Raw genomic sequence first — 13,019 nt, 5'->3', positions numbered from 1 at the left:
ACTAAATGATAAGCCGGTTATTTTTAACTCTTAATCTATAAGTGGATCTTAACAAAGGCACGTGCGGAACTCAGTTACAAACATTGCCTTCTTTTAATAGTATTGCCCTATGAACATAATATAAATTTACTATGCGTCAAAAGTTTCAAAATGAACATAAGAGTTCAAGTTCTGCTTACGTTAGCTTGCCTATGAAAAGTCTTCGTCGATGTCATCTAATAATGGTTGTTAGGTTGAAGGAAAAGGTGTCACAGACAGCGCTCCTTCACTTGGGAATCAAATGTATGTTCAGTATGTTAGAGTCGAATTCGATGTCTGAAAACTTGGCGAGCTATTCATGGTAAGTGAGTCACTGAAGCCTTCTGGTAACAGGATGTCAGGCCTTATCCGCCAAAATATGCATAATAAACTATCGGCTTCAATAGCTAGCGCAGTTCTTCGTATCCGACAAAGCATCGAATGTGATAGCCACACACTCATTCCCATGGCAGCCGGTTCTACCTTACCGGAATGACTCGGGTTTTTATTCCCGTCCAAGGGCTGCCGCCCCAGTATACTAGCCCTGTCTAGTGTACCGTATTTTACCCCAAATCTTTCGTCACAGGAGCAACTCATTGCAGCCAGTTTGCTCCAAATACTTCTCCTCCGGGCTGGCGTCGAACCCAACCCCGGACCTGAAGTATTCTACTGCTGCATTTGCCACAAACGGCTCCACCCGAACTCCACCTCGGTTAGGTGTAACCAGTGCAACGGGTGGTGCCATCTTAAGACCTGCTCAGGCCTTAAGACACACAGGGAGTGGTCCAAAAGGTATGTGGCCACGTGTTGCTCCCACTCACTGGCGGCCCCCGCCTCCACGGCTACACTGCCCTCAGTGCCGGCACATCACACTGCCGCCACTAACAACACTTTAACGGTCAAGAGCCCCCAAGAGCAACACAACTCCCTCTCCAACCCACAACCCTCCTGCTCCTACCCCAGTGCGGGGACAAACCAGCAGCTCTTGGTCCCCCGCACAGTCTGCTCCGTGTGTCAGACCGTAGTTCCTCGGAACTTGACAACTGTTCAATGCAATTCTTGCAGTGGCTGGTGTCATTTTCGGAGGTGCTCCGGCCTGCACACCACCCGTGAGTGGACACGCGACTATGTTGCCCCCTGCTGCAGAGCTCTGCACCCGCAACCGCCCCCCGTGGCGCGGCCATCAGACAACATCAGGCCACTACCCATTTTGCGGAACGCACAGCAGGACCAACGCAGACAACATCACGCATCCCTCACCCCCCGAATTACGACGACACTCCCGCGAAGCTTCAAGCTTCTGCAACTGAACTGCAACGGACTCGCGAGCAAGATTGACGAGATAGTCGACTTCATGAGTCGGTTCGGAATCAAGATAGCTGCGGTCCAGGAGACAAAACTGCACGCTAGCTCCCCCCTGATTACCAGGGACGGCTACAATGTGCACCGAAAGGACCGCGAGCGAGACAACGGCCATTCAGTGCAGTATCGTCTTATTGATGAAGGCATCGACCGCAGGGACAGCACCTTAGAACGTCAAGGTATAGCTGTCCGGTCAGGCGATGCCGAGCTCGAAATTTATAATATTTACATACCCCTTGTCACCTGCTGCCCGGCAGGATATCTCCCCGATATTGGTGCGCTCATCAAGGGAGAAAACCGATTGGTAGTAGGTGACTTTAACGCGCATCACGATCTTTGGCATTCAAGCCTGCCAAATGATCGTAGGGGACAGCTATTGGCAGAGTAGATAGACGATTCGACTTTCAGCACTGTAAACTACGATGCCCCCACTAGGGTAGTGGGCAATTGTAGCAGCTCGCCTGATATAACAATTGCTAGCGCTGGCCTGATAAATAGCATAACCTGGCGACCTATGCTATCGCTTGCATCAGACCACTTGCCCATTATCATCTCGATCGAGAGACCTGCCGACTTTGTTTCCGCGGATCACCGGTCATACATCAACTTCAACAAAGCTGATTGGACCAGATTCGCGGAATTTACTGAGGACATCTTCGCAGCCCTACCCACTCCCACCGATGTGCGCGAAGGCGAACGCGCATTCCGCAAGGCGATCACAGCCGCCGCGGCTCGCTTCATACCCGCTGGACGGATCCGGGAGTTACGTCCCAATTTCCCAGCCGAAGCAGCCGTTATGGCAAACGAGCGTGACCGCCTACGCCAGGCCGATCCCGGGGATCCTCGTATAAAGGATCTCAATTCGGAGATCCGGCAACTGGTCACCCAACATAAGCGGACCAAATGGGTAGAGCATCCGAAGTCCTGTAACTTCACCTCTGGTGTGAGCAAGCTCTGGTCCACCGTAAGGTCCCTGTCGAACCCGACGAAGCACAACAACAAAGTGGATATCACCTTCAACGGTCGCCCTTCGTCGGACCCGAAGAGATGCGCGAGCTATTTTAGCCGGCAATTTATACTGCATCCTCCGGTCGACAGATCTAAACGTTGTGCCACCAGACGGTTGCACAAACTGCCATACAACAGTGCACCGCTTGCTTTCACCAGCGACGAGGTTCAGGGGGCCATCAAACACATGAAACCATCAAAAGCCATTGGCCCCGACGGACTAAACATGCTGATGTTAAAAAAGCTGGGTCCATTGGGAGTAGAATACCTCACAAAGGTCTTCAACCTGTCCATGGCCACTCTCATCATTCCTGATAAGTGGAAATTAGGGAGAGTGGTCCCACTGCTGAAGCCTGGGAAACCCACCAACCAAGGGGAGTCTTATCGTCCGATAACTCTCCTTTCCCCAGTAGTGAAGACGCTTGAAGCCCTTCTACTCCCACTCCTCACTGAACACCTGACTCCAGCCGCACACCAGCATGGTTTCCGTAGAGTGCACAGTACCACCACGGCACTCACCGTCATAAACTCCCAGGTAAACCGCGGACGAAGCCAAAACCGCCCCTGCGAGAGGACTGTCCTAGTAGCGTTGGACCTACAAAAGGCTTTCGATACAGTCAGCCACGCCACGCTACTAGATGACATTTTACAGTCGACACTCCCGCCAGGGCTGAAGAGGTGGACCGCGAACTACCTGAGTGGTCGTCACTCGTCGGTAATATTTCGAGACCAAACCTCAAAACAGAGAAAAATAAAGCAAGGAGTACCGCAGGGTGGTGTTCTTTCACCCTTGCTTTTAATTTCTATATTTCGAAACTCCCACAGCCACCAGAGGGAGTCTCACTGGTCTCATATGCCGACGACTGCGCGATAATGGCGTCGGGCAATGACATTGATGGCCTATGCTCTAAAGTAAACGACTACCTCGCCCGCCTTTCTCGCTTCTTCACTGCGAGAAACTTAAAACTTTCTCCCACTAAATCCACGGCGACCCTTTTTACCACCTGGACAAAGGAGGTCAAGCTGCCACTTCAGGTGCACGTCGATGATACCCCAATACCGACGGTTAACAACCCCAGAATTTTGGGAGTCACCTTTGACAGCTTGCTCTCCTTCTCAGCGCACACAACCGCTATTGAAACGAGAGTACAGAATCGCAACAAGGTCCTCAAGTCGCTCGCCGGCAGCACTTGGGGCAAAAACAAAGAAATGTTGTGTCGACTTTCAAAGCAATAGGCCGACCGGTTCTTAACTATGGCGCGCCTGTCCGGTCGCCTGGAACCAGTGATACGCAGTGGACGAAGCTACAGACCTGCCAGAATACTGCCATCAGGACCGTAGGCCTCACCCATGCAGACACCTGCTCGAGCCTGAGCCACCTCCCAGGCACATCAGGAGACACTTCCTCAACTACGTGGACGAGATCCAGGACAAAACGGACAGACCACTCCAGGATCAGACAGTGTACAGACAGGCAATTAACGACATTCATCGGGAGACCCTTACCACCTTCTTAAGTCCCGACCCCCGAATGCCGTTATCGGAGTCCACCTATCGCAGACGAAGAGCTCCAGCTTCCCCGAGAGTCCCGCGTAGTCTTGGCACAATTACGTTCTGGATACTGTAGCAGGTTAAACTCCTACCTATCCAGAATCGACCCCGACATACTAAACATATGTCCAGCATGTGAAGGTGCCCCGCACGACACTAACCACCTCTTCACATGCCCCATCAAACCCACTCATCTAACACCTCTCTCCCTCTGGACCCAACCCGTCGAAACTGCCAGTTTCCTGGGCCTACCGTTAGATGAGCTAGACGAAGACGACCGGTAATTACACTACACTGACAGGGCGAAGATACTGCTACAACAACAACATAGCCACACACTAGAAATAAAAAGTGTCAGATAGGTATACGTTGTATTACGCGTGACTTCTGTCAAACTAAATATATAATTTTCTTCAGTATTCATTGACTTTTCATCATGGAAAGTCCTACGCCTCAACAACGTTTGCAAATCGTACAGTTACGGATATTACGAAAATGGCCGCTCTATGCAAAGTGTTTATTGCGCTCGCAGCCAACATATGGCGGTGCTCACCGATGAGGCCCATTCTTGGCTTAAGAGCTGGAGGAATCATCTGCCCATATTTGTTCAACGACTAGGCTGGCGCCAATGTAACAGTGAATAGCGAACGCTGTCGCGCCATGATAAGCGACTTGAAGCCCGTGATGTCTACAACATTTGGTTCCAACAAGACGGCGCTACTTGCCGTACAACTCGTAAAACAATGTATTTACTACGTCGACGCTTCGGTGAACAATTTATCTCTCGTCTCGGACCAGTGGATTGACCACAAAGATCGGGCGATATCACACCTTTGGGCTTTTATTTATGGAGGTATTTAAAGATGGAATGTTTTCTGGATAAACCAGCTTCGATTGAGACATTGGAAGCCAACATTACTAAAGTTATTCACGAGATACCGACCGAAGTCCTCCAGCGAGTCATTTAAAATTGGTGTTTCCAGATGGCGAAATTACCGCGCAGTTGCGGCCAACATTTGAAAAGGATTATCTTTAAAAAATAAGTTTCATGAATGGTTCTACACAAAAATAATAAAGATTGCCCAATCAATTTGAATTTTCGTTGTTTTATTTCAATTTAAAATTCGATATCTCTAAATTGATCACCCTTTATATATATATATAATTATCGCTTACACCCTATTTGTGGTGTGCGTCTTAATGTTTTTTCACAAATGGAGAGCCTTACAGAAATATACTCGGAGGTTTACCATTGCCTGCCGACGGGCGGCCGCTATTACAAAAAATTGTCTCTATCATGCACAGAGATTCGAACCTGCGCACTTACGAATGGTAGTCACGCACCAACCCATTCGGTTATGGTCGCCGCAGAAGCACACAATGGCTATGTTCAGAAACGCATTATAATGCGCAGTACTTGCAGCGCTGGCAGCACTGTCAATGTGATAATTCATGCAACTGATAGATTTGTTGAAAAATTGCAAATAGATTTGTTGCATTTATGAACGCGCTGTGCAGTAAAATGGAATTGTTATTAAGTTCATGGACGATGTATGTGAGGAAAAAGCCGATAGTCTTTTATTAAATTTAAGAAAAAAAACCTTGTAAAGCTTAAAAGAAGGACATATCTTGTCAATAGTTTAATATCAAAACGGAAAATACCCAAAAATAAGTCTTTTTTTTAAACAATAAAATTTTCGCTGGGCGATGTTTCTGTCTATTTTTAAATCTTTATTAACTTTTTTTACTTCATCTACGACCTTAGCCCAGAGCACGCTCTTTTTCCTCCTTCCCGACGTGAACTCGTTCTCCATGCTCAGTCGGACTCTGAGCAGTAATTTTATCTCCGATGTACTAAAGTAATCACTAAAACCAAGAAAAGTATAATAAAATAAAGTTTAAATATCGTATTTTTCATCAATTTTTGTATTAAAAGTTAAAATAAATAATTAAATACCCACTTTTCATCAGACATTGTACTAGCGTATTTATTGGCAGTGTGAAAATGTTTGCTGCAAATAATGCACGACTTTTGATACAAAAATGACGTTTAAGAACGCGTTGCATTAGCAGTACTGCCATATTTGCATTTTTGAACGCACTGCTCACTCTGAAATGGTATGTTGCGCATTATAATGCATTGTTGAACATACCTAATCTCTTAAAAAATCAGCGAAACCGATATTTCCACTTACTCTACAGAAAAATACATGAAATATTAAAGAATGATTATTCAATTAAATTTTATTTTATTATTGAAATAATGACCAAATACTAAAAAAACACATTTCACGATTTTGAGCTGGGATAGTCAGCATTCAAGCAAGCATGCTGAAATTTTATCAAAGAGGTCTAATTAGCAATTACATAAGTAATATATGTACATAATACCCATTTACTATTAATATACGTTTTTTTTGTATGAATTATAATATCATAACTGTTTACGGAATTAATCTCTTCGACATACATAAGCTTGGTAAATCGTATTTAAAACTAATTTGGTTTAATGTTAATCGGCTGCCACAACTTTACCTCTTCATTTGCTTATATTAGACAATAAATTTACTCACTAGATTTTGTAATTACTCTTTTTGGTGAAAAAATAACAAAATCAAAGTCAAATGCGAAATAAAAATAAATTAGTAATTGCTTTCAAATACAATAACTTAAATCAAACTATTTGCCATTTACATATTCCAGCTATCCAAGGATTGCACAATCTCCCCTTTAATTTGCAAGGAAGTTTCCGGTGTTGTAGTCGCGGGCAGTGTTGTCATATGCACCACAGACTGCGGCGGTGCTTCCTCATCCTTATCATTAACAAATTTATGCTTATTCTTCATATGTGAATTGAGTCCCACAAACTGATGAAAACGAGCATCGCAAAGCTTACAAGCATAACGCTTAACTTCCGAGTGTATTTGCTTATGTCTCATCAATGCATGACTGCTATGGAAGGCCTTGCCGCAAGTGGGACATTTATGATTGCGTATATTTAAATGGGCGTTCATGTGATCGCGCAGATGACACTTCAGATAGAATGTTTTCGGGCAGAGTTCGCAAGGGAAATTGCGTTGCCGCAAATGTATACGTATGACATGTTGCTGCATATTAATCTTACGTCTAAATGCTTTGCCACATGTTTCACACACGAATGTTTTTTCACCGGTGTGCGTCTGTCTATGCAGCAACATTGCGCTATGTTGCAAAAATCCGCGGTTACACACATCACAATAATGTGAAAATTGTTTAAGATGGACGCGGCGCAAATGAGTATCTAGCTGATTGTGAGCTGTAAAATCACGTCCACACACCTCACACTTGAATGGATTTGTGCCCAAATTGTGTGCGGCATATCTATGCGCTTGCAAGGTGTACTCCGTTAGGAAATTGCGATTACATTCTTCACATTTGAGGCGAATAATTGGTTTTGCCTTCGGCAGGAAGCTACAGATATCTTTAAGACGTTGCGCAGATTTAGACAATACTTTGCGTTCCTCCATATTGATGAGAGAACGGCGCAATATCTTTAAATTCAACGTAAGATCTCTGTAAGTGAAAATTACGTTATGCCGCTCCTGAAAAATAGGTATCCACGAATCCAAAATTCGTTTGCGCTCAGTTAAGTTTTGAAATTGGCCCACTTCCCATAGCACTGGATTATCACGCAACAAACTGACAAATTCATCGACAAGTGGATTTGCAGTCATGTTAAAGGTGATACGTTTGCCATCCCGCTGTGAAGAAGAAACAATTATGTGATTATTAAGAATAACATATTTTATAATCCAAGCTTGTACCGAATCCTTTAAAAACGCATTTATTGTATCCGTGTTGTTAGCCGCGTTTGAACCTGCATCTGAACTAATCGAAAAATCGTCATCGTCGAAGTCATCCGGAATTGGGTGGTCATCCTGCAAACAAGATAAATTATTGATTGTGGTTACGATTCTTAAATTCTATAGTACATTCTTCATTATCATATAAGTAATTTAAGAATAACCTACCATATCTGTATCATTATCTGCTTCATTAACACTGGCCACATTTTTTTGCTGGCCATCTAAAAATTTACATTTCTTCAACAACAGCGACTTCCGATCATCTAACCGCCCACACACAGCTAACTCCTGCTTCGCCGCTTTATGGTCACGAACAATGCGTTGTATTACACTTCGAAGTCCGTAGTCACTCACTGCATAACCCATTTTTGCCATATACTGTTTAATTGTATATAATACCCTTGTGCGCTTTTCAGGCACCCAGTAACTCGAATGCTGTTGATCCCATAAAATTGGATATTTTTCTAATATTCTGAGAAACTTGTAAGAGACGTCGCGGGTATATGACTCATGTATATTGAAATTAAACTGAAAATATTACTATTTTATTTGAATTCCCAACAAGCATAATGTACCAGTGTTTTAATACCGTTTTAAGTTTCTTCTTGGCATCATGCATTGGTGCCTCATCACTTGAGGTATCACCCTGCTGGACAAAATTAAAAAATGATAGTTATTTTAAGTTTGCGAATTGTTTATTTGGCGACGAACCAAATTGTTATTATCTTCAGTCATATCCCAAGCACCCGCTGATCCATCAGACTTTGCACTTGTACAATCGTTATCTTGGCCTTCGTCATTGGAATCATCTTCCCTGGCATTAATGTTGTTACCGCCATCGCTGTCAGTGCTGTCGCTTTCATATATAGCTGCATCAACTTTGTTTTGTTTATTTAACTCATTTTCCATTTCCTGCTTTACAGCCGCTTTAATGGACACTTCTTCACATTCCGAATTTCGATCATGCTCTTTTTCGAATTCGTTTTTTACCGGCAAATTAAAATCATGTTTATTGCTCAAGTGTTTTAGAAATCCTGACCACTGACCAAAGGACGCATCGCATTTTTCACAGGATAGAGCAAAAAAATGGTAGTCATCTGTTGTTAATATTTTTCCACAAACATGTAATGATTCTCGCATTGTTTCTAACTTCGTTAAGGTTTTTATGAAATAAAAAGGTAGTATTTAATTCATTAAATACAATTTTCACTCGGAAAAACAATCCCAACCAACAACACGCCAAAATACCTCTTCTTCTTCGTGCAGTTTATTCACAATGAATAATTAAGAAAATTATGAGTTCTATGTTCAATAATACATTTTCAATTTCAGCTTACAAAATGTTAAGCATTTATAAGAAATTCGGATCGCCCGTACGTCGAAATTTCGACGTTATTCGACATTATATAATATAAATACGGAGAGCAAAATTTAGTCATATCTTTCTTTAGTGTTTATAATCATAGAAAAAAGTTTAAACATATATAAATGGATAGCTTATGTTGAAACTTTTTACATGATATATGTGAATAGATGTAGTAAAATTAAATGTAAAAAATAGCCCATTTTACCTGTATTAAGCGATCTTATATTTGTGTATTTCAAATATCATAATTTTTTTATTCATGAATTAGAAACATTTAATTTCATGTATTACGGAGAAATTTTTTTTTTTTTTTTTTGAAAAACCATAATAAAATACAATTCAATTCAGGCACCCGTATAAAGCTTTTAACCCAGAGTGTGAAAAAGCAATATATGCTTCTACATTATCAAGGAATAAAATTTCTGTATTCGTGCGTTTAAGGATCGGTCACTCCAGGCTAACCCATGAACACCTTCTTCTATCCACATCTCCTCCCACATGTCCTTTCTGTATCGATCAACTTAACCTTATACACATAATAGACATCTGTGCAAATTTAAATACTAAACGTGTATCTATCTTTGGTTCCAAAAACCCCTCCGAAAATTTGAAAAATACCACAACAGAGAATATCATTAAAATATATAACTTTATTAAGGTAATCGGCTTAATTGAAAGCTTGTAAAATTGTCATTTATTCTATATCTTAAAACTTAAACATAACCTTATAATTACCAAGCACCGAAGGCCCAAGCAGCTAGTGTGGTCTTTTTTTTTTTGTTTTAAGTTAGTGTAATATTTTATATTATTCTAATAAATAATACTAATAATAAAAAACAATCATTAATTAATTCATAGCCATCATAATTTCTGAATCAAATGTATAATAGTATGCATTCACTATAATATTATTTATTTTTATACATACTTTTTTTTTATTCATGAATTGGAAACATTTAATTTCTTGTATTACGGAAAAAAATTAAAAGCATAATCAAAAACAATCATTAATCAATCCATGACCATCATAATTTCTGAATCAAATTTATAATAGTATTGATTCACAATATATAAGTTTCCAGTTGTTTAATCAACTTTTATATCATGATACATATATATAATATCATGATACATATTATAGCATGATATATCATAATGCAGGTAAAATAGTGTGATTAATTTTACCTGCACTCTTCACTTATTTTAATACATTGTGCAAAACGTCTCCACATATGCTATCCATTGGTATATGTTTCAACTTTTTTCTCTGACTATAAATACTAAAAAAGGTACGACAAAATTTTGCTCTCCGTATTAATATATAGATATTTAAATAATTCTCGTGACAACTTTGGAGGTCTTCTAATTTTGGTGGTAAAAGTAAGAAATTCAATATAACATTTTATAATAAGTAATAAGAGGACATCCGTTTATGGACACACGCTTCTTTTCTGTTATATGAATGCGTATTTAATGATACATAACAAACATTTTATTAGAATTATGTCTACAAGCTTGTTTTCTTTGCCGGCATCCATTTTATTTAAGTTTTACTTCGACATTTTTCTTTGCACGCGTAAAAATAATGATCTATTACACGGAAAACACAGGGTTGTATGTGAAAAAGTATGGCTTTTATCTAGGACTATTTTATAATCTAAGATTTTGGTTGAGACATTTTGTATGGGAAATCTCGCTTTTTAATTACGGATTCGGAGTTAAGCACGAAAGAGTAGATCATCTACTTATATGTGAACGTATTATTATAGTTTAGTAGGCAGCCGCCGTAGCTGAATGGGTTGGTGCGTCCCTGCCATTCGGATTTCAGAGAGAGAACGTTGGTTCGAATCTCGGTGAAAGACCAAAATGGAGGAAAAGTTTTTTCTAATAGCGGTCGCCCCTCGGCAGGCAATGGCAGACCTCCGAGTGTATTTCTGCCATGAAAGAGCTCCTAATAAAAATATCTGCCGTTCGGAATCGGCTCGAAACTGTAGGTCCCTCCATTTGTCGAACAACATCAAGACGCACACCACAAATAGGAGGAGGAGCTCAGCCAAACACCCAAAACAGGTGTACGCGCCAATATATATTATCATAGTTTTCCAGTTGTTTGTTGCTAAAATTTTTATATATACACATAGTTGAAAAAGTCTGCGTTCACCTATGCAAATATTCTTTGCATTAGAAAAAGTTCAAAACAATAAATATTTCAGAATTTTTTTTTAATGAGTTTTATTTAGTTCACTTAAACGTAACTATCACACATATTTCGCTACCAATAACAAAAACAAATTTAAAATGAGATCACATAAAATTAAAAAGGCCATTCAAACTAAACGGAAAAAGTTTGCGTTCACTTCAATAATAATAAAATAAAAGGCTTAAGATCATAAAAATGTTTTAAAATTAATAGCTAGTTGGATATCCACGCCTTTTTATGACTTCTAGAAGGCGTCTTTTCATTGATCCAACTAGTTTGGCTGTTATTTCTGGACTTATGGCTTCCCATTCCTCTTTAAGCGCGTTCTTAAGCATTTCCTTGCGAGTTATTGTACGCTTTCGTATTTTTTTTTCTAGAACGTCCCATAAGTGTTCAATGGGGTTAAGGTCAGGTGATTGTGAGGGTGTGCGAAGTTGTTTTGGAACATTATACAACAAACACAACCTAACAATCTCTGCTGTGTGTTTCGGGTTGTTGTCCTGTTGGAAAACAAATATTTCACCGAGTCCCAGTTTGATTGCACTTTCTCTCAAATTCGTTTTTAAAATATCGAGATAATCATGTCTGTTCATTATCGACTCAATAAACTGTATATTTCCAACGCCCGAACTAGCCATACACCCCCATATCATGGCACCTCCTCCCCCATGCTTTACCGTAGGTACCAGATTTTGCTTTCCAAGTGCCGTTCCGTTTTTCCTCCAAATAATTTTACGACCTTTTATCCCGAAAATGCAAAACTTGCTCTCATCTGAAAAAATCACACTATTCCAAAACTCAGGTGGCTTGTTTATGTATTCCTTGACGAAACCATCCGCTTAAGTCGATTTACTCGCGATACGAAGGGTTTTTTTCGGGCCACTCTGCCGTGAAATCCGATTCTTTTTAGAATTTTTCTTACTGTATCTGGATGTACCTTCTTATGGTATTTTACTTCTATGTCTTTTTGAAATTTCGCTTGCTGTTAGTCGTGGATTAGACTTCACAAGAATAGTTATGTTGCGTTCTTCTCTTTCCGTCAGTTTTTTTGGACGCCCAGAACGAGGCTTAGACTCCAAACAATTCGTTTGCTTGAAGTTGTTTATCATTCTTTGGACCGAGGAGTATTGCCTCCCAACAATTTTCGCGACTTCCCGATAGCTCTTACTATTTTGCCACAAACTTACAATGATTTCCTTTCATCAATATCTATTTCTTTTCGCCTTTGGTCCATAGTAACAAAAAATGTATTTCTAATATTAATTTTTCCCTCTTTAGATTTGTTCTTAACCGCGTCAACTACGTGAATGATTTAAAATTAAATTTAACGTAATTGCCATGCAAATAATCGTCACTATTCGAAATGAACGCACACTTTTTCTGCTCAGCCTATTTAAGTTACTGTACTACAATCCCGTTATCTGAACACGACGCAGCTCAAACTCCAAAAAATTTTGTTCATACCCTCTACGAATAGTTTTCTTTGAAATAAGTGAAAAGAAATAACTGAGAGTTTTAAGATAAACACGTTAAATTATTTTAGTACTTTATAACAGTGGGTGAACGCAGACTTTTTCTACCATGTGTATATGCATATATACATACATATTATATATATTTATTCTCATATTTGCAGTGAAGCCTCTGCGAAAATGTTAAATATTTATTT

The 13,019-nt window shown here is 40.3% G+C and overlaps 1 protein-coding gene across 2 annotated transcripts; it reads right to left on the bottom strand.

Moving 5' to 3' along the window:
• Positions 1-6,157: 6,157 nt before the first annotated feature.
• On the bottom strand, positions 6,158-9,049 carry LOC128862347 (uncharacterized). 2 transcript variants are annotated; one of them, XM_054100918.1, is made up of 5 exons: positions 8,496-9,049; positions 8,374-8,433; positions 7,950-8,312; positions 7,743-7,856; positions 6,158-7,679 (listed from the first exon to the last, which is right to left on the bottom strand). In XM_054100918.1, exons 1-5 carry the CDS (start codon positions 8,922-8,924, stop codon positions 6,630-6,632), a joined length of 2,016 nt encoding a protein of 671 aa, XP_053956893.1. In that variant the 5' UTR covers positions 8,925-9,049; the 3' UTR covers positions 6,158-6,629. The 2 variants fall into 2 exon arrangements, with proteins under 2 accessions (XP_053956893.1, XP_053956900.1); XM_054100925.1 differs by having other exon boundaries at positions 8,374-8,430.
• Between the last annotated feature and the right edge of the window lie 3,970 nt (positions 9,050-13,019).

This window comes from Anastrepha ludens, chromosome 2 (genome assembly GCF_028408465.1).
Source record: "Anastrepha ludens isolate Willacy chromosome 2, idAnaLude1.1, whole genome shotgun sequence".
In the NCBI taxonomy this organism is placed as follows: Eukaryota; Metazoa; Arthropoda; class Insecta; order Diptera; family Tephritidae; genus Anastrepha; species Anastrepha ludens.
Note: the sequence above shows the minus strand (reverse complement) of the source record. Positions and strands in the feature narration are given on the sequence as shown.